This window comes from Marmota monax, unplaced genomic scaffold (genome assembly GCF_021218885.2).
Source record: "Marmota monax isolate L192 unplaced genomic scaffold, Marmota_monax_Labrador192_F-V1.1 WCK01_AAM20220418_F8-fsc00001, whole genome shotgun sequence".
Lineage (NCBI taxonomy): Eukaryota > Metazoa > Chordata > Mammalia > Rodentia > Sciuridae > Marmota > Marmota monax.
In genome coordinates, this window is record NW_026693777.1 from 53235060 (window position 1) to 53261184 (window position 26125).

The 26125-nt window shown below is 44.5% G+C and overlaps 1 protein-coding gene across 3 annotated transcripts in view; it reads right to left on the reverse strand.

The window, feature by feature from the left end:
* Myo5c (myosin VC) overlaps window positions 1-26125 on the reverse strand; it is a 92627-nt gene that overhangs the window by 48552 nt on the left and 17950 nt on the right. For 2 of the 3 annotated variants that reach the window (XM_046461371.2, XM_046461370.2), the window contains 10 exons: window positions 25277-25420; window positions 24105-24186; window positions 22883-22990; window positions 16691-16797; window positions 13185-13450; window positions 9001-9082; window positions 6387-6527; window positions 4462-4587; window positions 2165-2248; window positions 177-311 (listed from right to left, as the gene is read on the reverse strand). In XM_046461371.2, coding sequence (XP_046317327.1) covers window positions 177-311; window positions 2165-2248; window positions 4462-4587; window positions 6387-6527; window positions 9001-9082; window positions 13185-13450; window positions 16691-16797; window positions 22883-22990; window positions 24105-24186; window positions 25277-25420 — 1275 coding nt within the window. Of the gene's footprint in view, window positions 1-176; window positions 312-2164; window positions 2249-4461; window positions 4588-6386; window positions 6528-9000; window positions 9083-13184; window positions 13451-16690; window positions 16798-18775; window positions 18900-22882; window positions 22991-24104; window positions 24187-25276; window positions 25421-26125 lie in introns of those variants that run through there. The other variant, XM_046461373.2, reaches the window with a different exon arrangement.

A 26125-nucleotide genomic window follows, 5' to 3' on the forward strand; every position in this document is an offset into this window, starting at 1 on the left:
GCAGCTTGCTCAGGTGTGTGCTGCCTTGGCATTTGGAGTATGATGGCAATAAACTTTTTGCATTTGTGTGTGTACTGGATTTGAAGAGGCCCATGATCTATGGCCAGGTCTGAGGTGTGGGTCCTACGAGTGCCTAACTCCCTGATGACCCCCTTGCCCTTAGCATCTTCTGGTACCTTGCTCCCAACTGTGGTCCGGAAGTGCTTGCTGTTCGGCTTGATGACTTGCTTAGCAGATTTAACTGTGATCATTGAGCCAAAAGGGGAAGAAGGAATGGGATTTTCTTGAAAAAATTTGGCACAGAGATGAAACTGAAAGTAAAAGAGAGGATTTCAACATCCAAAATGTCTGCCCACAATCTTCACTGGTGCAAACCAAAAAGTTACAACAGCCATCTGAAGTAGTGGGTAGTACAGTAACAACCTCAGCCACTATCTACAGCCAGAGCTCAGGGTCATACTCACTAGGGGTGGCCCATGGCTTCTTTCCCAGGACAGGGGACATAGAGGACAAGTTTAATGTCTATATCTGGATATCATTCCAAGGGTCAGAAAGGTGAGACACTTCTGTTCCCACTTGGTGCCCCGGCTCACCTGGAATCTCCTCCTTCCTTCCCATCCTTGCAGATCCAACCCCTACCTAGCAGTTGAGGCTCTATTAAAATGTTTTCCAGCTGTGTTTTCCTATAAAACTCTCCCTGATGTCCAAGATGAGTTAATCCCTGTCTTCATCTTCTATTTGTACCTATTTTAAGGCAATTGTTACTTTCTTCCTTGTATCAGTTATTCCCTTAAATATCCCTCTTGTCTCTGAGTGAACCTCATTTTTTTTTTGATGTTGGACCTCAAGCATGCCAAGCACATGCTCTGCCACTGAGTTGCTCTGCCAGTCCCTGTTTCATTCTTCTAAATCAGACATTGATGGTGACCTTCAAAGCTGAACTCTGCCTAATGTGTCCTTGTATGCCCTCAGGAATGAATGAATCAGAAGCTCCCACTGTGTGCTCAGTAGACACACCCATTTCTGTTTCACCATCCTTTGCCTTCATCTTCTAGACTGGACCTTGCGGCGACTCAGCTTGGGGCTGAGTAAATCACTGGTAAATTAAATCCACTTTTTTTTCCCTCACAAAAGATGCAGTTCGTTTCAATATTGACTGCTCTTTCATAAGCCAATTTTAATAACTTCAGTTGTCATGGCCTGGCATCTATTTATAATCATCTGTGCAAGTTCCTGGGCTCTTTTGGGAAATTGCCAAAAAACTTGAATATCAATAATGTGCTCAGATCACCACAGAAAAATGAAGGCTAATGCATGAAATATTCTCAAAATTTCGTAAAGAAATATCTAAAGTAGAAGAGAAGAAGCCACAAGCCATTCTTTTGGTGACACTATTCATCATAGAAAGTTGTGGACTTGAGGACCCTACACATGCCAAACAGCATGTCCTTCCTGAGCAGTCTCACTTGGCATATTTTCGTTGTCTGTTAGTACTACCAAACCTGCTTGTTTGCACATCCATCTAGAGGGACATGGCTCCCTCTAGACCCTGAGCTCCACCAGGGCAGGAATCTGCTGGCTGTATCCTCAGAAATTAGAACCGGACACATGGCAAGTGCTATTGAAACAAGTGAATGTCTGAATTAAAGGTGAATTGTGATTCCCTGATTGGGTTAGCTGTCTTCCTCTCTGGCATCTGCACATTTAGTTTCTGATTTGCATATAATTGATTTACAATGCTTTCAGCTGCTAGAAGGATGTTTTACTCCCAATTTAAAAAACAGTTATTTTTGGCCAGGCATGGTGACCATGCCTGTAATCCCAGTGGCTTGGGAGGCTGAGGCAGGAGGATTGCAAGTTCAAAGCTAGCCTCAGCAACTTAGCGAGTCCCTCAGCAACTTAGGGAGTCCCTAAGCAACTCAGCAAGACCCTGTTTCTAAATAAAATATTTAAAAAGGGCTGAGGATATGGCTCAGTAGTTAAGCGCCTCTGGGTTCTGGAAAAAAAAAAGGTTATTGTATCTACGAGCCAACCACAATTTGCTATAGCCTAGACAACATGTGTACGTCCCCCCATTCCCTCTCTCTCTCTTTCCTGATATATATCTAGATCCGTATCAATTATGTAATGAATAATATTCATTACCCCTTAGGACTCCACAAACCTTGCTTGCTCTCAGGGTTTCAACCAGCATGTCATAGACAGTGTCTCTGTTCTTCTCGAGGAAACCTTCACATTTATACTCTACCTATGCAGAGAAAGGGATTGATTATTTTCAAAGAGACAGGATGTAAGTACAGTGGTCATTTCTTTCCTTTTCTCTCTTTCTCCACCTACCCCCTTTCCTTTTTGTTTCTGTCTTTGTGGTGCTGGGGATTGAAGCCAGGGCTCATACATACTAAGCATGCACTCTTTCACAGAGTTACACCCCAAGCCCTCCTGCTGGGCGATACCCAAATCCTCTCTTTAAAAAAAAAAATCTTAAGAAAGAGGCTTATAAAGGCAATCTAATAAGGAGGTTCCTGTTTATCATAGCAATCCCTTTACAGGTTAGTTTAGGAAGTGGGGGATGGGTCTTCTGATATACAGAGCCAGGTGCTCCTGCGGACACTGACCACACTGCACTCACCTGTGGGTGCCCTCTGGCCACAGGTGACCACTCCTTTCCTGTAGCATGTGCAGTTCATACAAGAAAACCAAGCTTAGGGCTGCCTTTGCTTGGGAAACCACCAACAGGAGGAAAAAACTGAGTGGTGACCATTGGGTCCAATGCTGTTTTCGTAAATGAGCATCCATATGCAAGAAAGGAAACAAAAACTACCCACTGCCCACTGAGCTGAGCGCTCACTGAGCCCTCAATGTCAGGCTGCGAGTGGGTAAATGCTTGCAATGCTTAAATTTGGCTTAAAAAAAAAAAAACTCCATGTACTTTCTGGTTAGTAAGGCTTCTCAAATCCCTCAAGCAAATCCAGGGTGGCTGTCTAAACATTCAAAACCTCATAGTTTCTGCCTCTGGATTGTAAGATTCAATATGATATATATATATATATATATATATATATATATATATATATATATATATATATAATTAAAAATTCGTAAATATATATATATAATAAATTTAAAATACACCAGAAATTAATTATAAAGCTGCAGATGTGGCTCAGTAGTAGAGCATTTGCCTAGCATGTGAAAGGCCCTGAGTCTGAACCCCAGCACTGCAAAAACAAAATTTTTAAGAGTTGACTCTGAGCACACAGGCCTTTGGGGGTGCTGAGGTCTGGAGCAGTGTCACCTGGTAGCCCCAAGGTGAGGAAGAGTCCTTGCTGGTGGATTAGGAACCAGGAGCACTGGCTGTTTGTAAACACTGCCCTGTGAATGAAGTGCATGGGTTGTTGCACAAATTCTTCCTGAATGATGGTGAGAACCACTAGTATAAATGGACGGAGGTCTACCCAATAGAGAGCTTTGTGGGTTGAGGGAGACCATTTGCAGACCCAGTGGTCCAAGCAGCTGGGTGCCTTTGTGGGACCTCTGGGATTGAGGGATTACGGAGCAAGCTGCTGCATGTAAGCCCAGCTACCTTGATCTCAGAAGGGTTTTATTCCTTCAGCTGATTAGACCCAGAATCTAATCTAACCTATAGTGTGTATGTTTGTTTTTTTTTTCCTCCACATAGTCCAAAATGCTGCTAGTTCTTTTAAAGGGGTACTTCTTGGAAGTAGTAGATGAGAGAAGGATATGTATAAAAACTATGAATAAAGATAGACCCTTGAACTAAATCTCATGTGATTTTTATGGAGTCTAATTGTTTCTTCTTTTCCTTTTCCCCACAAAACTAGAACCCTGACATTATGAATGACAGTTTGGCATACCATCATTTATTCCATAGACATCTTTTCAGGAACCCATCTGAAAGACTCTAAGCATTACATCATATTTAACAGTACTCCTCTGACCCACAAAGGTGTTACCCCTTTCTAGGTCATTGTCCCCTCGTCCAGCCCCCAGTAACAGCCAGCAGGAAATGGACAGAGAGCAGGAGTTGCCCCAAGGAAGGGAAACAAACAAGAATGTGCATTAATAAAAAAGGAAAACCACACACACAAAAAGAAATAGCTTTCATCACTGAAAACAGTTATTCTACTTGATTATCCCAAGCTTATAGAGAAAAAAAATTGGAAAAGGTTAATGGATTTACCAAATGTCAAAAATCAAAATTCTAAAAATCAGAAATAAAATCCATTAATGACACATTTGTCTTTAAAGCAGTCCAGTTGAGATTTGACATACTTTGTAATAAAAACAAATTAAGCATCATTACCTAGACACATTTGTGCAGGTATCCTTCATCAAAGCTACAAGCTACGTGGGATTTGAACCCCTTCAGAAAAGCTGCAGCCCATTCCTTTGGGAAGCCGCACCGTTCCTGGGTAGAGAATGCGCAAGACCTCACCGTACCTTATCGGCAAAGTGCTGAATGATAAAGGATGCGCTTGACATTCTGGGTTTTTCAAATAAGGAGTTCTTGTTGACAAAATTATTATACAGCTTTTGAAGCCAATTTTCATCAGTTCCATGTGGTAACTGGAAGAGAATCGCAAATCAAACAGCAAGTAAGAAAGTGAGAGATGAAAGATGATGGAGGTGAGAAAAGCACTGATACAGGTGGAGGCCCTCCCTTCTTGTTTGTTTGTTTGTTGATACTGAGATTGAACTCAGGAGTAGTCTACCACTGAGCCCCAGCCTCAGCCCTTTTTATTTTTTATTTTGATACAGGGTCTCACTAAGTTGCTTAGGGTCTTGCTAAGTTGCTGAGGCTGGCCCTTGAACTTGTGATCCTCCTGTCTCAGCCTCCCAAGTCACTAGAATTACAGGTGTGCACCACCACATCCATCTCCTCCCTCTCTCATTAAAACAACAAGAACCCTGTAGACATTAATCTATCTTTGATCTTAATAATCTTTAGGGTAGTTTCTAAAATTATTGTTGACTAATAATTGTGTATAATTTGTGGTATGTAGTGAGATTTAAATGGGTATACCAATGTCCTTTTAGAAGAACAGAACTTTTCAAACTAAGTGGAAATGGCTGTGTAATCATTTTTTAAAAATTTCTGCAACTTGTGCAAAATAAAAATGGGCAATATTTTGTGATTCTTACAGAAGAAGTCTCAGAGTTCAGGAAAAACACAATGGGTCCCATGACAGGAGCATGGCTTCCTTTTCGGCACAGTGGGTCAGAACTGGCACCTGCCTGTGTCCTCTCCAGGTCTGCTTCAGAATAATGGGTTTTTTTTTTACCTAAGTAACGACCACCTTGAATTAAGATCTTACCTCCTCAAACTGAGCTCCTTGTAAAACTTGCTCTTGATGCTGGTGATTTTGAAACTATCAGTTAAATTCAGCCCAAACTCTGTGACTTTAATACCTCACTGTGTCTCAGTGACTTCTGCATTAGGTGTTTATGATTCACCTAGGAAATACCTGTGTAGAATAGATATAAATATTTCCTAGCAGCTTTGGCCTTGGCACCCTGTACCTTGTGGATCATTCCAGAACACTTGGCCCTGATGCCTGCCCTTTAATTCTACATACTATAAGGGCTGAGGCACAGGTGGCATTGGAAAGGACAATTTGTGAGAAGAATCTTGGAATGGAGAATTCTAAGGAGAAATCACCAAAAGCCTTCAATGTTATTATTATTATTATTATTTTTATCTTTATTTTATTTATTTATTTTATGTGGTGCTGAGAATTGAACCTAGAGCCTCGCATGTACTATGTGAGCGCTCTACCACTGAGCCACAACTCCAGCCCCATCAGCATTATTTTTAATACAATAAATCTTTGGGAAAAAACAAAAACTATTTTTAAGTATCAAAATATGTCATTTATAGCAAAAACATTAACACTCCTTGGGGATTATTCTGGTGGAACACTGTTGGACTGACCCACTGTACAGCTGCTCCTCCCAGGACAACTCCTAGAGACCTCTTCTCTACATCATATGGTGTTGATTTTTCAGCTACACCTCCTGGTGACTCACAAGAACCAGGAAAAGAAAACTCATTTCTTGTGAGTCATTAACAACAGCAGGGCGTCATCTGCTGTTTCCAGGCCTATTTTGGGCACATGGTGCACTAGGGTGCAGCCTCAGAGACCACCTCCTTGCTGGACGTCACCAAGATGTCCTGTCTGCTGCCCAAGGGTGGCATGCATTTGCCGAGGGAGGGAGGGCCACCTGGCCCCTGGGGTCCTGTCATCATTACTGTCCCAGAATTAATATCCCATCAATTAGGTAAGACATAAGACTTTACAAATATTGCTCAAAAATAAAGGAAAAAAAAGGATAAGATCATTAAAAAAAAATTTTTTTAAACTTACCAAACATTCTTCATCCAGTAATTCCAAAATGCCCATCTTTGCTTCAATTAGGTCAATAACTGGCTGGTTGTCATAAAAATCTATCAGAGTCCAAGGGATGTCTTCCTTCATATATTCTTCTTGTTCAAGTTTAAAGACATGCTGGGTTCCCAAAAGTTAATATGGTAAGTAGAATATTGGAGCATGCTCCCAAAGAGCAGGGTGCAAGCATTTGGGAAAATAGATAAAGGATTGATGGTTACATTAAAGTTTAAACAGAAAGATCTTTGTTGGCAACCCCCTTTTTTAGGACCAATGTCCCGAGCTTCTAATGTGGGTATAACTGTCATTGTCCCACCGGGTCTCAGTGGGTCCCCACCTCCTAGTGTCACCACCATCTCAGCATGGTACTCAGTATGGTCCTGGAGGCCCTCCCTGCTCCCAGCAGATTCAACCTCTTGGGCCTGCAGCAGACTGGCGAGGGGTGGGCAGGCAGGGGCAGCTATCTGAGGATGCTTGCTGCACAGCCATTGTGAGAAACCCACAACTTAGAGATCTGTGTGGACCACTTGTTGGGGCCATGAGGGTACTAAAGAGGCTTCCCAGGGGACAGGGCTCATGCTCCCCTGGAGGACAAAAGAAGTTTTGGCTGGCAAGTGGCTGGCTGAGGGGAGGAGCAAGAACAGCAGAATTGCAGTGAGGATGGTTCAATAGGTGGTTGAGAGGTGAACCTTGTACAGGTTTAGGGTATCACAGTGACGAGGAGGTGATGAGATGGCAGAGGATGGCACAAGTCAATTATACAAGGCCTTCATGTCCTCCCTAGAGAATTCAGGTTTTGTGGCCTCGAGCCAATGAGGGATAAAGCAGGAAGGTCAGGATGACACCTGGAGTGGCTTTGAAGAGGGCAAGACTAGAGACAGTAAGACTCAGCCCAGGGTTATTTGGTGGCTGAGAAGCAAAGCAAGGACTAGGGGAAGGGGAGGGCTGAGGAGAAGGGAAGAGGACAGGGGACAGGGTGAATGGTGGGCTCAGGACACAGGTCAACCCTGTTGGTTTAACCACGAAAAGGAGCAAGGCAGGTAGGAGGGTGAGCAGGCTAAGAGGGCAAGGTAGCCAGTTCATTTCTGAACTTGTTCCTGTTGAGCCTCGGAGCATCTGTGCAGCCCAGCAGCAGCCAGATGCACAGCCCAGAGATGAGAGTCCTCAGCAGAGATCATGTGACCTGTGAGGGTAACACCCTGTGGGGACAGGGGTCTGCACGATGACACAAAGATGGAGGAGAGGAAGGGTGTAAGCCAAAGCCTGTGGTGTCTCCAGTGTCATGCTGCCTTCTCCTGGGGGGGGGGGGGTTGTGTAGGAGAATGAAATGCCCAGATGCTGGGTACTAACAGTGATAAGCTTTCCTTGGAGTAACTGTTAGGATTTTAAAATGCATTTTTTATTATGAACAGGAATCAAACTTCTTTCTAAGGAAATGCAGCCAAAGTTTAAGATGGAAGCTAAAGGACAATGCTAGTGACTAAAGCATTTTAGCTTTTCAGATTGCTCTTCAATAACCAAACCTCAAAATGAGGAAGCCGGCATAAAAGTACCATACTAGCTTGTGATAGAGCCAACACAGACTGATATCCAGCAATCCTTAATTTCATTGATCTATGGTTAGAAGCAAGGCATAAGTGCTGCAAAGGAATTTTAAAAAAAATGAATTCAATAAAATTCCTGAATCCAGGGTACTTAAGAGGTAACAATTGTATTTAATACATATAGCAATATCAAAATGCCAAAATATCCATAAGTAACACATAGCCAACAGTTTTTAAGTGTCTTATCTATCTTTGTATCTCAGCACTCAATTCAGCATCTGGCATACATACTCTGCACTCAGCAAATTTGCTTTTGAATAAATGAATTTTCCCACTGTGGGAAAAATTGGAATCCATCTCTTGTCTCTCTTTCCACCAGAGGACATATTTGATTCTGTAATTAGGAAAGTACTACCTATGACTTGCTTTAAATTCAGGTTGCAGAAGCTCATTCCCATATTCCTCAGCCATCTGCTGTTAGTACTGATGCACTGAGGCAGGCACTGAACCAAGAGAGACAAAGAACACAAGACCTGGCCTCTCTGAGTGCCCACGTGTATTTAGAGGCATGCATGCAAATAATGATAATTCCATGTGATAGAAGCAAGCACAGAAGAATGTTTCCTAACCCCAAAAAGACAGAAGGCAGCACAGAAGACCCTCATGGAGAGTAAATCTCAAAAAGCCTGAGTTCTCCCAGTGAAGATGAAGCAATGGGGAAAGGACAGGAGCAGGTGGGTTAAGGCAGATGCAAAGATACAGAGGCTCACAAGACAGTGGAGTCTTCCGGAAACTAAATGGTTTATCCTGGCTGCATAGAGGGTCCGGGCAGGTGATGACCCAAAGCTCAAAAGTTGGCTGGAGGCTCAAAAAGGATGAAATGAAAGACAAGAGGGTGCTATTTCAAAATATGGCCACAAGGTGGCACAGGGACTCAGCATGAGGCTCCCTTAACAATTGGGAAATTTGAAGATGGAGGAAAGCAAGACCAGGCCTCTTACTGGCTCAGGGCTGAGACCTAGTTCCAAGAAGGTAGAAAAGTCACCTACCAGGTTAAACTGTTGTTGCAGCTTTTCATTAGCATAATTGATGCAGAATTGTTCAAAGCTGTTCACATCAAAGGTTTCAAAACTGAAATACAGTTTAAACAAATTTAAATTTAAAGAAAGGAAGTAGGACATATGCATCCATTTATAGGCAAATGGTGTGTGTGTGTGTGTGTGTGTGTGTGTGTGTGTGTTGCTAGGATTGAATCCAGGGGTTTTATTTTCCTTTCTGACAAATTTCATAGCTTAAAAGTTTGCTGTTTTCTCCAAGTTTTAAATATACCTCTAGGCTTCCAGTTTTAATATCCTGGAAGTTTATAAATTACATTTTTCCTCATTATCTCCAAGAGGGAATCTGGTTATGTACAATACACCTACCCAAAGCCAGGCATTTAAACAGGCATGTCCCAATATGATGTACCCATTTAATCCATTCAAGAATGATGCCAGCATTATCATCCTCTTTTTATAGACCAGGAAATGACTCTAGAGGTTGGGAAACTTGCCTGAGATCACACAGCTTGTGTCAGAATTTAGCTGTGAGCCAGACTGACAGGACTGTCCATGCTTTCAGTGAGAAAGTCATGTGGGTCCTATATCCTCACTCCCTGCCCACTGCACAGAGAGTCAGCATGAATTTCCCTCCCCAAGGTTGGATTTTGCAGTTCCTGGAAGGAAACGACAAGGTCATTTAATATCCCATGGCCCCACAGACCCCACATGGGGCAGGGCACAAATGGTCCTGCCTCCACTTTCAGGCTTTCAATAGCTGTCTCTGTGGTTGCCCGGGAGTTGCAAACTCAAGAGCCTGGAGCAGCCAGGCAGGAGGCACAAATGGGAAACAGGCTGACTATCACACAATAGTGAACTCCGAGGAGCCATGGCAAATGGGATTGTCCTAGGGGCAGCTGCTACTTGGCTCCTGCCAGCTGCAGCAGCCATAGATGAATGTAGGCTGGGAAATTAGATCACCTGATTCTCAAGAAAGAGCAGAAATCTGAACTTTTAGGTGAATCATTCCCTTTGTAAAACATGGTGCAGGACAAACAAATCACAACCCCAAATCCGCCACCTGCCAGAGGAGCACCCTGCTGGGAGGAACTGGCTCAGGCTTTTAGGTGTCAGCACATACACACACACATCAACTCCTTTCACCTTAACTCCGCCCCATGTGCAGGACTCGGTGACCCCACTGTTCAGAGGGGAAGGTGACTATGGCGAAGACCTGCAAGTGCTGCCAGAAGGCTATTTGGCCCAGTTCCTGGTGCCTCCAAAGGCTTTGTTCTTAATTGCTCTAATCCTGAGAGATTCTGCCAGCTCCAACCATGGGGCCCCCGAGTCTCACTTGACTGAGCCATTTTGGCTCAGTTTAGAATTTCCTGGCCAGTTAAGGGCCTGGACCGTCCTCTAGACAGCTTCAGGGGGACTCAGAGCAGCAGCAGGATGCACACAGCTCTGTGGCCCTGTTCCACCTCATCTTCGGTGGTTCAGAAGTCTGGAGGCTGATCTGGACAAGGAGGAGAGAACTGGGGGAGAATCAAATGGGCCTCATCATGCTCCAAAGCCCACAGCCAGACCAAGGATGGGGCTTTCCAGAACAAAGCAGAATGTCAAATGTCAGTGATTATTTTCATGCACTCTAAACTGAAATTTCAAACAAAACCTATGGGAAGACCTAAATTTATGACTTAAAATGCCAGAGGCTTGTTGAGTAGAATAGCACTTTGCAGTTGGACAACACTGATGGTTTTCAAGGTCCTTCATAATTTTCCATTTCAGTAACCCTGTGAGAGGCCTGTCTAACAGACACAGGAACTGAAATTTGGAGAGGTCCTGTGACTCCCTGGGGGACACACAGCTGGTCTGCTACCGAGCTTACTCCTTCGCTCTGATTCTCAGACCCAGTTCTTTCCAACCAAAGAACATAAGCACACCGCAGGCTGGCGAGTCATGGCCTTTGTTTCACTTGAATCTTAAACCTCAAAGCTCACAACTTGGGCTTTACTCATCTTCAAAGAGTAAAGAGTTTACTCGTCCTCCAACGCTTCCTTATTTCCAGGTCAAGCTGAGCTCTCAGAAGTTTCGGGGTCTGCACTGGTGAGGGTTAGTCTGCACACAGGCATGCTGGAGAAAGAGGGAAAGATTTGCTCCACGCTAGAGCTCTGCCTCTTTGAGGGGGCACTTGCGTTTTAGAGGGTGACCATGAATTCATGGGTGGCAGCAGCCACGTGACTTTTATAATTTCTGAAGAGGAATTCCATTTTTAAATTAAAATTGTAAATATAAGCAAACAAGTTCTTGTAATTCACAAATACTCTTGCTCAGGTTTGTCTGCTTAGATGAAAAAACCAAAGTCTTTATTTCGGTGGTCCACAGGCCCATTGGACCCGGGTCTGGCTGGCCTGCCAGGCTCCTCACTCGCTGCTCCTTCACATTCCCAACCCGCTCACCTCCAGCACACTCACCGACTCCCCCAAGGTATCAGCCCTGTTCCTACCTACCTGTATGCCTACCCACTGAAACTAAGTCCCCAGAGGGCCTGGACTCTGCGTCTACTCTGTTCCCCAATTGCAGCCCAATACAGTAACTGGCAAATGTTTGTTTATTGGATGAAAATAGGAAATAATATATTCTTAAGTATATTATACATAAATAATATATTCTATTATTTATTTACTTATTGGCAGTGCTGGGATTGAACCCAGGAGCACTCTACCACTGAGTACCACCCCATCCCTTTTTACTTTTTATTTTAAGACAGAGTTTCACTAAGTTGCTGAGGCTGGCCTCAAACTTGCTATCCTCCTAACTTAGTCTCCTGAGTCACTGGGATTAGAGGCATGCACCTTTATTTTTAAAGTTAGTTTTTAAAACACAGAGAAGAACCTGGAATAACAATAGTCACAAATTCCCATCATAATGAAAGAGACGATTTTAAACCAGCCTATTACTTTTTTTTTAAAGTTTACTTAAAATTTTACTGGCTGCTCAAATTCTTTCTTGGAACAACATAAGGTAAATAATTTACCAGACTCTCCCAGTAATGTATTAGTATTTTATAACTGTTGACAGAAACCATTATTTGGGAGCCATATGTGTTAGAGTCTAAATAAACAGTAACTCTTTTGTGGCATTGTCTCTCCTGAATCAGCTGTGGGAAGAGCTGACTCTATCTGGGTGAAAGCTCAAGGGCTTGGCAGTGGCCCCTACACCCTCCCCATGTCCACAGCAGGCAGCAGCAGGGGCGTGAAGTCCCAGGGCACAGCTAGCTCTCTCTTCACATGGGGAGAGTCAGTTGAGCTGCTTGTCACCAGGGTGTGGGGACTTCCAGTCTAGGTGGAATACTCTACAATGCCTTTCATGGGACAAACTTCCCCTTCTCCTCCTGAAAAGCTGGGGGTGGTGGGTGGTCCTGGGGGAGGGACAGAGCATCTGGGGTCAGTTGCTAACAAACAGAAGCCTGGGTGGTTGACAAACCCCTCAAGCCCTGCTCCATGCCAGCTTCTACTCTGCCACTCTGTAGGCATCCTCAGCTGGAGCCGGATCTGAGATTCAGAAAAGCAGGGTGGGTAGAGAGAAGGAAAAGAACAAAGTCCAGGGTGAGACCAAGTGTAGATCTCGGGGAGAAGGGGTGGAGCTTATCATCCCACCCTGGGAAAGGCTTTACTTAGGCTGGTGCAAGTGAGAAATTGGGTTTGAATCAGCCTCAGGCCCTGCAGCATGGCCAGGAGCTGGTCAGCTGTGACTGTTACTTCTGTGAACCAGAAAAGTGCTGCAGGGCTGTATGCCTCAGGGGCCTCTGGGGGAAACAGAAGTGGGCTTCACAGCACTGAGCTCTCCTGCCAGTGGGGCAGCCGTGAACAAGGTATGGACTCTTTCCAAGCCTTGATTGCCGCAACTCTAAAACGAGGGCAGTCGTCATGTTGTTTAAGGACTCAAAAAGAAAGCGCATGGAAACCTATGGGTGCTGGCATGCGATGAGTGCTTGATGTTGGCCGTGATTAGTTTCACATTTGTTTATGCACTCTGAATAAAAGATACCATGATCCAGGAGAGTGCACTTAGTCTATACATGGAAAACAGAGAACCCCATCCTCGTAATCATGAAAAACACAAAATTCAAAACAGAAGGAAGTGGTCATTGACATCTAAGTGAGAAAAAACAGGCTCACTGAAGAGAATCTTACCCATAAATGTCCAAAACACCAATAAAAGTGTGCTGCTTGCCTGAAAACTGCAATGCTTGGTTAATTCTCTCCACAATGAAGTCAAACAGGTGAGCATAGATCTTTTTGGCCAGCGCATCCCTGGCATTGATGGCCTGGGGCCTGGTCATGGGTTTCACCACTGTCTCAGAGGTTGTGACAATTTTACGGTTGCATAGCCACTGAGCGACTTTGCTATTCTCCAGACCCAGGAGCTCGCAGAACACCTTCAGGTGACTGTCATCCTCCTTTAAAAGCAAGAACAAATCTTGTCAGGACTGCTCAGACATCTAACGCAGCACCACCCCACCAGTCCTGGTCCTTGTCCCTTGCCTGCACTGGGGCCTGTGTGAGAGTGGAAGAGGAGCTGGCAGGAGGGAGACCAGGCCTAAGGTAGTGGAGCAAATCAAGAGGGACTCTAGTGACACGAATCCCGCACCTGTCCCTGAGCAGGCACCATGGCTGTGATGGTGGGCCCACCAGGGCTGTGTCCCACCTGTACATCTTCATTCTGGTCAAAGAGCATCAATAATGATAGTGGTCATGGAAGCTCCTGTGCACGTGGAACCAACCCCCAGCCCTCTCTCTTCCCTTGGCACCACACCAGGTCATCTGTCAGGATGTGCACCTACTAGCCCACCTAGTGTAGTCAGGAGTCTACCTAGGTGGGCTGGCCCAGGAGGTGCCTGGATGTTGTGGCAGACAGAGCTAGTGGGGTTTTCTCAACTGGGCTAGCTCTTTAGCCATCATGAGGGCTGCAGTGGGGGACTTATCCTGAATGCACCAAGCAACTCTTACTCCTCCTCCAGGTCTGGGCAGCAAAGCTCCTGTTTATCTTCAGCCAGCGTGGACTGTGGGCTCTTTCCACTTAGCCTGGGGATGTGATGCCATGCAACTGAGCACCATGGATGGTCTCAAGCAGGGGACCTTCCATCTCAGCCCAGCAGCGTATCCATGTGATTGCTTCTTAGAAGCATCAGGATAGGGTGGAGGAAGCAATCTAAAAAGACCTGCCACCTCCTCGCTGTCCACCCAGCTGCCTTCTGACCAACACCACGATAACTGGTGTGCCTGACCTCCTTGCTGGAGAGGGGACTGGCAGAATCATTGGTTTCCTTCCTCCTAAGAAGGAACAAAACCTTTTAAGTAAAAAAAAAAAAAATCAGCTATAGGTGAGGCTAGGAAGGAAATGCAAAGATGCAGCAGTTTAAAAAAAAAATTTTTTTAAAGGTTTCAAGTGAATTTAATTTGGCCAACATTCTAAGTGCCTGATGTAAGTGAGTTATATGTGTGTACCAAAGCCAGACCAATGATTATGGAACTGGCAATTCTTTCTTTCTTTCTTTCTTTCTTTCTTTCTTTCTTTCTTTCTTTCTTTCTTTCTTTCTTTCTTTCTTTCTTTCTTTTTTCCTAGTGGTACTGGTTTTTGAACTCAGGGCTCTACCATCAAGCTACATCTCAGCCCTTTTAATTTTTATTTTAAGAGAAGGTCTCAATAAGTTGCCCAGGCTGGCCTTGACCTTGGGATCCTCCTGCCTCAGCCTCCTGAGTGGCTGGGATTATAGGTGTGCACCCCTGCATCTGGCTAGGGCTGGTAATTTTCTACAAAGATTCTTAGAATACTTAACGAAGAATTTCTCGTCTACCGATTTTAATTTCTCCTCCAAAATGCCACCTTTTTGATAAAATTCATGAAATAGAGCTCAGTGTGACAATATTTGTTGGGTGGAAATCACACTTTTAGTCTATGAGAGCTTGAGAAGACAAGGGGCAGAAGCTCAGCTTCTCTGGGATAAACGAGCAAGGAAATAGGGGGACTGTCACTTCAAGCACATTATATTCTCACCCTGGGTCCAGGTCACCTCTCCCAACTTAATAGTCATTTGAGAATCAACTAAGAGGTGAGGTCTGGACACTACAGGGATGGAAGGGGAAGAGTTGGAGCAGAAGGAGAATTAGTTCCTGGCCAGAGGCCACAGGACAAAGCACCCAGCCAGAGTGCGCCCTCCACTCTGACTGGCTCTTTCCTCCCAAAACTGCAGGTGCCAGAGAGTTGAGAAATCACAGGTTGCACAAAATTATTGACTGTTCCCATCGGTTATTTTGGGGACATGAATAAAGACACGGTTATGGGCTGTTTGTGTACCCTGTAAAATTCACACATTCAAGCTATCCTCCAGTGAAATGATATTTGGAGCCAGGGCCATTGGGAGGTAATTAGAGTTAGCTGAGGTCATGAGGGTGGGGCCCACATGATGGGTTTTAGGAAGAGATAGCAGAGAGCCTGCTGTTTCCACCAAGTGAGGATGCAAGATGAAGGCAGCCATCTGCAAGCTAGGCAGAGTGCGCTCACCAGAACCCAGCTCTGCTGGTGCCCTCATCTCAGACTTCCAGCCTCCAGAACTGGGAGAGAGCAAACTTCAGTGGTTAAAGTCACCCAGTGTATGATTATGGCAGCCAGAGTGGACGAAGACAGACGTAGTAATACAAAAATTTATAAAGGTGTGCTGATTTTGTGCTTCATGGAAATGTATTTTTACTACCTGTTGTTCATTTTGTTCTCTTCTTCATGTGGACATTGATGAGACTAACCAAACACACCCCCTACCCAGGATCTCTGCTCATAATATTTGTTGCAGAACAGACTTCTGCTAAGTGTTATCTTGTGTCAATTCAATACAGTAAACTATTGCAGAATCTAGGTGGGAATATATTCTCAGAGAGGGAGCTGGCACTCTGATGTAGATTAAGACCGGTGTTAGGATGTAATGTTTTGGCCAAAACTGTTCACTGCCCTGAAGACCCTACATGATCTGCAACACATACTCCCTGTTTCTGGTCTCCACCACCCTGACTCACACTCGCCACTCTCTAGATTTGCTGACTTGACTTTTGTTTCTCAGATACCATCTCTTTTCTGAGGGTCTGTGCACTAGCTGCTTCCTCTACTTCCAAAGTTCTCCCCCTAGATATAGATGTGATTTGCATCATCATCTCCCTTGGGTCTCTGCCCGCAGCCACCTTATCAGAAAGGCTCTTTCTGACCACCCTATACAATAGGCACGGCTCCCGTGCAACCCAACCCTGCTTTATTCTCCTTCATGACAGACATCATCAGCCCTGGAACTTGCAATGGTTTGTTGTGACTTCTGCCCTCCCTCCCCCGATCACAAGATCCACAACAGGATTTTTATGTTTCAGTGCTGTTCTCCAGAGCCCCTGGAACAGAGTGGATGCTTCATAAATATCTGTTGAATTGAAGGAAAAAAAAAAAAAAGACAAAACAGAGAAACAACCAACCCCCATCTCAAGGGGAGGAGGCTCTCTTCTTTGAAGACAACCCCAGGAAACCCTGGCTTCCTTCTTCCTGCTAAACCAGTCTGCCCAGCTGGTCCAACTGAGCCTGGTGCTAATGCAAAGGCAGCTCAACTGTGAGCCCTGCTTCCCACAAACCTCCCACCCAGAAAGGACAAACAAACAGGACTCACACTAATGAAGGATCTCTCGTTGCCCACTGCTGCGATCTGCACGTTGCCCAGGTGCAGGATGGCTGCCAGGATCTTAAAAACATCCATCTGAAAATCCTCCTTGAAACCTGAAAACAAATATTTCCCCAAATTAGGGATGCTGCATCTCTTTTCTTCCTAGTAAGAGAAGCACCTGGATCCTTTCAAGACCCTCTGGTACCATCAGTGCCAAAAGCTGGGACAGGGAGCATGAAGCGGGCCCAGGGACAAGCCGGCTCACTGTTCTCTCAGTCAACCCTCCTGTACACACAAGGCGAACACTGCTTCCCCTCTGCCATGGCTGCCGGGGAGCAGCGCAAAAACGAATGTCAGAGTAGCTGTTGTATGTGGGGTTCCTAGGAGAATCAGCTCTTATTTATTGTGTGTTTTCTTTATTTAGAAGGTTTTTCTTTTCTCTTTCTGCTCATGAGTCCCTGGAATTCTCTTTGAAGTGAGATGCCGGTGGGATCCCATCTGCCCCTCTGGATTCTCTGCTGTCAGGAAACTGACCTCTGTGGACCAACGCAATGGGCTCTCATGACCTCTGGCCCCTGGCTGGGTTGGATTAGTGGGGAGCCCTAGCAGATCAAAGAGAAGGAGGAAGGGAAGTTCTAAGCATGTCTTCCCCTGGCCCTAGGGGAAGTTGCCTCTGACCGACTGTGTGGCCAGAGGTCCCCACTCCTGACCTGATACTGACTTGATCTAAATCTCCTTGAAGGCTCTCAGAACACTTCTGGGCCTGAAAAGGAGGGAGCAGAGAACAGCTCTGCTGCTGTCCCAGGGTCTCCACTGCCCCTGGGTCTTGCCTAGGCCCCACCTACTTCTTTGTGTTGGTCCCTTCATAAGTAGACCTATTTTGAGTTTACTGCATGTTTCCCCAGGGCCTTGACTGATGTGGGTGGAATATGAGTTATGAATATATTACACATCCAGTCCTCGTGAGAGGATCAGCACACTTCCTAGAACTGCAAAGAAACGACATTAGCTGCTGGCAAGACTTTGTTATTAGCCCTGAAAATCACAATAAAGAAGCTGCCAGCTGAGAGCCGGGCTTTGCTGGGTCAAGTTCCCTCCAGTGTGTGTTAGTGGCAGTGTGCTGAGTCCAGGAGAAGGGACAGACACCTGGGCTCTCTCATAGCACTATCCAAGCTCCTGAGTCCACACTGGAGTGGAGGCCGATGCCTCCCCTGACTCCCTCTAAGCAAAATGGAGCAGTTCCCGAGCCCAGAGAAGAGCGACTACCACCCACTCTTCTCACTTGAGGAAATCTGGAATATTTTATTAGCAGGTAGGTAACATGCTTACATAATTCCAAGACCTAATGAGTCTTCTCTACTTCAAAGCCTAAATAAAGCTGAAATCCCAAAAGATTCGAAACCAAAAATATCTGGAAGACTCCAGCTCAAACCCAGTCCAGGCATTTGCTGCCTTCCCACTGGAGCTAGCTAACCCCCAGCCTCCCCTGCCACACACACACACCATGAAGGACAAACCTGTCTCCCAGGTCATCCATGCAATAAATAACAGGTAAGTAAGGGGCGAAGCAAAGCAACTAAAAATGCAGAGACTGGCACTCCTATCAGTTCTCTGTGATCCATAATGAAACCCTTCACTACTCCATGCCTTCTATAAAGAAAAAGTACTCTGATGTGACGTGTGAAGTCAAAGTCACACGAAAGTAACACCGGCCTGGATTAGACTATGAGGAGCAGCAGCCTGGTGGTGGTTCTCCAGCCTGAGGTCCAGGCGAGGCCTGGCCATTTCCAGGCTGTTCTTTCTGTCAGAGGTCAGAGGTCATGGCAAGGATCAGTGGGTGAATCAAATGAGGAAGAAAGAGCAGAGGAAAAGTGCATTCTATCAAAACTCTTAGCCTTCCGCTTCCTCAGGGGGCTGCTTCTCAGCCAGCTGAGATACCTCGGAGCAGGACCAAAAGGAAAGCGAGTGGGACCCCAGCAGTCCCTGTTCTCAGTACTTCCATCTAATGCTCAGGACAACTATGTGAAGTGCTAGAATTGTTCCCATTTTACAGAGGAGGAAACGAAGGCATAGAAATGTTAGGAAACTCACCCAAGGTCATCCTAGGTGTTTATTATATAGGCAGCTTAGCACCAGTGCCCACTGCAGTACGTGACAAGACCTGCAGAGTTCATCAAGCCATCCTGACTTCACCCCATTCACCCCAGTGTGTTCTAGGACCCGGGGCCAGGCAAAGGAAAGGACTTTGAGCAGAGTCCAGAGGCTCATTCACTGGGCATGGTGTGGAGTGGATTTGAGTATTGAACTAGATGGCCTTGATGCTAAGTTGCCCATTTCTCTAAAACAAACACCACCAATAGACGAGTCAACCAACAATCATTAAGCACTTTTTTTTTTTTTTTTTTTGGAACCAGGGATTGAACTCCAGCCACATCCCCAGTCCTTTTCATTGTTAGTTCTGAGACAGGGTCTCGCTAAGTTGCTTAGGGCCTCAATAAGTTGCCAAGGCTGGCTTTGAACTTGTGCTCCTCTTGCCTTAGCCCCTTGAGCTGCTGGGATTACAGGCCTGTTCTACCATGCCCAGCGAGCAAATTTTAAACAGGATGATGTGCCCAAGTGTGTTATAAGCCTCCATATGATTCAAGATAGGCATTCTGCCCTGGAGATGATCTATAAGAAAGATAATACCAAGATTCAATCAAAAAGACAAGTCAATGGGACCAGAAGTATAAGCAAGGGATTTGCATTGTTAGATGTGCTGTTCTAGGTTTCCATGGTGACAGAGAAATCTCATTGCTGTGTTGTATAATAAGGTAGCTGTTAGTCACACATGGCTGTGAGCACTAGAAACATGCCTAGTACAACTGAGGAATTGAATTTTACATTTTATTTCACATTGATTAAAAGTAAATGGAACAGTCACTTGCAGCTGTGGCTTCTGGGTTGGAAAGTACAGGTTTAGAGATCATGAAATTGACATAGCACTCGACCACTGTTTGTGGGGTCATGTGATGATGGCAATCTCAGGGTGACTATGAGGTTATCTGGTCCCATCCTACACAGTCAATGGACCTCTGGCGCCTGCCTGGCATGGGGTCATTGGGAGACTTCCAAGTTTAGACAAGACACACTGGGATGAAGCAGGCTTCATAAAACCCACAGATTATGAGAAAACCCTAAAGAACTCAGCATCCATGTCCACTCCACCATCTAGGATGAGGGTCAGCAAAGGTTTTCTTATGAGGCTCTGCAGGCCCTAAGGCCTATGTCACTGTTACTCAACCTTACCAATGTAGCACAAAAACAGCCATAGATAATACATAAACAAATGAGGATGGCTGTTTTAATAAAGTTAGATTTTCAAAACTTGCCAGAGTGTTCACCCTGGGTCTAGGACATTTTTTAGTGATTGCTTTCATGGAAGTGCCCTGACCTCTCACACTGACACAGCATGGCACAGCTCCTAGACCACTTTAGACATTGGCTCTTACTCCTTGTAGCATCCCTAAAGAGACCTGGCAGCAGTGATGCTGTATGATTTCTGAGGCTGGTTCACAGACAGTCCTGCATGTCCCATCTAAACCTTTTGCAAATGGCTCTGGAGGAAGCTGGTTACAAATAACAAGTCTGTCTACACTGAGGCCAGCATGCTGTGAGGAAGTCCAGGGATAAGGCCACTGAAGTGAGAGATGCCCACCCAGCCCCAGAAGTTCTAGCTGTCACAGCCCTCAAGAGAGGAAGATTCAGAGGATCCAGCTCCTGCCACCGTCATGTGAGAGTCCCCAAGTAAGATATTCCCCACTGAGTCAAGTCAACCCAGAAGCAAAAGATATACTAAGGAGCTGTCACTTGAAGCCACTAAATGTGGAAAACAGCAATAGATAATTGGAATAACTAGGTATTTTCATATCTCTACTGTACAGATGGAGAAACTGATACCCAGAAGTAATGACTGACACTTACCGGGTCACAGGCTGATCTCATATTTGCATAAAAAAACTGGAGAAAATGCTTGACAACAAATAAATAAATACTAAATTGAAAGGTCTAATTGCCAATACAAGGCATTGAGAGGACACGGAAATCATCAACTATCATCTTTAAATAACTAGTCCTGGGAATGAGCAGGTTCTGCCATGGTCCTAGATTTCTTCAGCCACCCCTGCCCCTGGCTGAGGACCCCTATCTTTCCACCCATCTACCACATACAGCAGGGTGGTAGCCCTGTTACTAGGCGAGCGGGTTGCTGTCCTCTACCTCTCCACAAAACTCTGAGAGCTGTGTCTACAAATCTAGGCCTGTGTGCAGGGCTGGGACAAGGGCAGACCAGGTTAGGTGCCAGGGCCACCCCCTGTGCTTTCCGACTCCGAGAGTGAGTACCTCTCTGGCCTCATCCTAGTCTCAGCTCTCGTGGCATGGAAATTTGTGGAGGTAATCTAATTTGTGTGATACAATAGGAACAACTGCTGCAAACTGCTGAGGTTCCATAATTGTAAGCTGTGTGAGAAGAGGAGATGGTTTAATGCAAGTAATGGTTTGAGACGGGACAGTAGGTGGGGGAGAGAGAGAGAGAGAGAGAGAGAGAGAGAGAGAGAGAAGGCAGGCAGCAGTATTGGCCAAGCACCTGCTGGGTGATGGCTGTGGCTAGGGCTCTTATGTACATTTCCTTGCCAATTGTCATGAAAGGTCAGGGATATTGCCATTGTATAAGTAAAAAACTGAGTCTCAGAGAGAGCAACCTCCTGAGTCATGCCAACCAGGATGTCAATTGAAAGCCTACACTGTATTTCCTTTCTGTCATTGCTCTGTGAGGAGGAGGGAGTGAGTACCCAGGAGGATAAAGGGAGAGGGGCAAGGCTTGGGTTGTGGCTCAGTGGTAGAGCACTCGCCTAGCATGTGTGAGGCTCTGGGTTCGATCTTCAGCACCACATAAAAATAAATAAATAAATAAAGATATTAAAAAAGGGGGGCGGCACAGTCAGGGCAGGCACGGGGACCAAGGTCTCCTTGAACTTGGCCGGAGCTGGGCTAACTGACCCTTTCTCATAGCCATGCTTCCTCTCAATGGAGTGTGTTACACAAAAATTGAGATTATGGCTACAACTATTTTAAGAAACTGTCAATCAGTACCAAGAGTGTTTATCTTATTAAGAAATGTGTAAATCACTCTTCTTGCAAGCAGTTTTGAAGGAGCAGAATCTGAGAATAATTTTGCTTAGGAAACCGTCTGGTTTTCACTCTGAATTATCCAACTTTACTCCTCTTTCCTATTACTTTGTTAGATTTTAATCTCAAATTCTTTGAATTTTACCTTCAAATATAGCTAATCAGGCCACAGCAAAGGAAACAGTGGTCTGAGATTTCATTAAGATGTAAAATGGCTTATCCTCTCACACTCATCAGAAGTTTGACAGGCGGTTACAGGTGGATGTCTAGACACATATAAAATGAGAATGTAAATGACTATTTTTATCCTTCTGAACATGAGCTCCGTGTGGGACAATGACTACAGAGGAAGACCGAGTGAGACACCTTGCTCCCTCAGGGTCTGCATCCAAGTGAGTTATTTGGTTTTTGATATAAACATGAGATATTTAAGACCTCAGAGAGCAAAAACCAGTTCTGCTCCACCTTAACCACGTGATTTTGGGTAAATCACTACCCACCTGTAGGCCTCAGTTTGTATTGTAAAATGGGAAAAATACCAATACCCCCTTCATGGGGTGGTGGAAAAGTTAGAATGAGTTAATACAGGTGATAAAGTGCTTTGGATGGAGCCCCATGCATGGGAGGCTCCACAGAAGTATTTACCATCTCATTAGCCTCCTTATCAAGACCCTCTGGAGTCCAAGTGGGGTCAACAACTCTCTTCTGAACTGAACCAGAATTCTACGTCACCACTTTTCTCCATAGCAGCTCAGAGAGCTTAGGAGCATCCGCAGGGTGTGAAGCCCATGCCTCTAACAGCCGGTCAGCAAGCACGAGGGCAAAGTGAGGGACTTCTTGGCTCTTCTAAGGGCCTTGGCCACTTAGTCTGCAAATATGTTCTGAGTGGCTCATCCTGAAATCAGAGTTTACTAGGAGTCTTCAAAACACAGAGATGCTGGAATCCCTGAATTTTCTCTTCTTTCTTTGATTTTCTTTTTCTTTTCTTTTTTGGGAAATGGCTATAGCCTGGAGTAGGATATTTTTACTTACCCAGTAGCTTGAAGGTCTTCTGAGTCTCTACCATGTCAGCTCGGTCATTCACACCCTCGATGACAGTACTGCCTCCCATTCTTGTATAATTAAATTCTTCTGCACTCCCTGAGACAAAAAAAAAAAAAGTAAGATATACATAGTTACCAGACACAAGAAGGGAAACTCACACTGGATGAGCTATATTCAAACACTTCACATGCCCTCCACTTATGCCTTAGGATTCTACATTGCACATGTAGAAGCTGAGGCTCCAAAAAAGCAAATGACTCTCAAGACCCCACAGCTGACAGCAGGGCAGGAATTTAGGCCTAATTCTAAAATGTTTTTCTGTTCCTGCATTAACACTTTTACACAACTTTATTGAGGCTTATTGAATATATAATAAACTGCATACATTTAAGATGTACAATTTGATGAGTTTTGACATAAATATGCCCTTACAATGCCACCACATATGCACATTTAATATTCAAACAACAGAGGACCCTTCAGAAAGCTCTTGTACATGTTTGCTTCTTATATTCTGTTGGTATTAAGCCTGGGTATTATCTTCATGTAAAATCTGCAGAAGCTTAGATTCTAAGAGCACAAGCAACTTCTCCAGAATGAGAATGTATGAGTTCAACTCCAACACACTCAAAAGTTACCTCTGACAATTCTCACCCATCAGAGGAGAGAGGGAGGAGAGCTGTGTCAGCCATGGTGAAGGCCATCAGTGCTGAAGGACAAATAGCTGTACATTTTAACTGTCCCTGAAGCAGAGTTAACTATGACTTCAAATAACAAATGGCCTCTAGCTTATCAAATTATGATAGAGGGGCCTTGTTTAGGAAGATGGGGTGAAGCCGTACATGTTAGAAAAACAACTCTCTAAGGATGCTCCAATAAAAATGAACCTTGGAGACTGCAGCAGTAAGCAAAAACTAGTTGTCGGCAGTCTTTACTGAGGTGATTCTAGCTTAATGACCATAATCATCCAATAAGTTGTGAGAAGAACACCCCCAGGGCTGATGCGACTCCTGTCCTGGACTCACCCTCCACCCCAACCAGAATCTATTAGGTAGATGCATAAACTCCATCCCTGAAACCAAAGGATATTTTATGTCTTTAGACAAAAGACAAACTTTTCAAAAGTTGTGTTATACTAGTAAGAAGAAATTAACCAACAATTTAAACCTTTGCAAAAAAGAGATATTTCTATACACCATTCATCACATACCCAGTTTAAGATGTTTAAATTCCGACTGTTGTGCAGACGCGCAAAGCTGATAGAAAATGTGGTAATTCCGTTCATTTTCTGACTGTAGAATAAAGAAAAGACCTCAAAATTATACCAATTTTTTTCAAGTAAAAGTTCCAGGTTTATAATGAGAGGAGTTTAGATGGCTAATTTGGATGGACAGTTCTGTTCATCCAAATTAGGATTAGGGATTTAGCTCAGTGGTAAAGTGCCCCTGGGTTCAATTCCGTCCTCCAAAAAAATTTTTTTTTAAGTCTTTGCATTAAAATTATTGGAGCAGTATTTAGTAACATCCAAGACCATGTGGACACTCATGTTCATGGCCAGCGCACAAGCAGGCCTGTCCTCTCAACTGAGTGAAAACTGGGTGGCCAGAGATCTTCTAAATAGTGACCACGAAGAAAAATGAAAACATTCCATGGAATGGCGATGATGTAATTCATACCAGCTGAAACTTTTAAGAATTCCTGAAATACAGTACAAGGTTTCCCGATGTTCTTCTAGGCCAAGGCTATGAGATGTTTCTATATTTTACTGATGAAAAAGCCTTTCTCCTGGCCCATTCCTTCATTAGCTCTAATCCCATTCCTTCCCAATATGAAAACCAGGCCAACTGCTTAACCTATTTCAGTTTTTATCTTCTAGAAAGATAACTTGATTTTTTTTTCTGGTATTGAGGATTGAACTCAGAGGCACGTGACCACTGAGCCCCAGCCCCAGCCCTATTTTGTATTTTATTTAGAGAAAGGGTCTCACTGAGTTGTTTAGTGCCTCACTGTTGCTGAGGCTGGCTTTGAACTCATGATCCTCCTATCTCAGCCTCCTGAGCCGCTGGGATTACGGGTGTGCACCACCTGCACCTGGCAGATAACTTGATTTTTAAACTATAAGGATTTTTTTCAAATTAAAAAGCCACAGCCTTTTTTCTCAATCATATTACTACTCCACTGATACTGAACCCACCCATCCACCAGTTTTTGCTCCTAATACATGGAGGAAAAAAAAAAAAAGAACCTGAACTGCAAATGAAAAATGAGAAAACATGACTCTTCAGATATCAGAATAATATAGGTTAACTGTTAAGTATATACATCTATGTAATATTTTAGAAGTTGTGAAAAAGGAAATTTAACGAATACTTTTATTCTTACTTGAAAGACAACTCTGGATTTCTCCAAGAGGTAGGTTCTCATGTTGGCTCCTATAATCTGATTTCTCTCATCAAAGCTGATTTCTGTGTACTTCCCGAAACGACTGCTGTTGTCATTGCGTGTGGTCTTGGCATTTCCAACAGCCTATAAAACAGAGGACTTTCTTGAAATAGAGTTTAAAGATCGATTCTGAAGGCTGAGGCAGGAGGATTGCAAGCTCAAGGTCAACCTCAGCAACTTAGTGAAACCCTTGACAACTTAGTGAGACCCTGTCTCAAAATGAAAAATAAAAAGGACTAGGGATTTAGCTCAGTGGTAAAGTGCCCCTGGGTTCAATTCCCAGTACCCGTCTTTGCATTAAAATTACTGGAACAGTATTTAGTAACATCCAAGACCATGCTCTGGGGAGCAGATCTGACTCTCAGAGAAATGTCTGGGGTCAGAGAAGGCGAAAAGCAGCTGGAGGCACACAGGGAACATGGCCCAACATGCACACCAGTCCTAGGCTCCTCTCATCCCCGCTGAGAAACATTGGGGAGGAATAGAAGAAGCATGGGTTTTGCCATTTTGTGGCCATGGGGTCCATTTCTGCTCTCTGTATAATGTTGTAAAAGTTATTTCAGCTGGGTGTGGAGGTGCACACCTGTAATCCCAACAGCTCAGGAGGCTGAGGATTGTGAGTTCAAAGCCAGCCTCAGCAACTTAGCGAGGGCCTAAGCAACTCAGTGAGATCCTGTCTCAAAATAAAAAAATAAAAAGGGCTGGGGATGTGGTTGAGTGGTTAAGTGCCCCTGGGTTCAATCCCTGATTTAAAAAAAAAAAAAAGTTATTTCATATATCCAAGTCTCA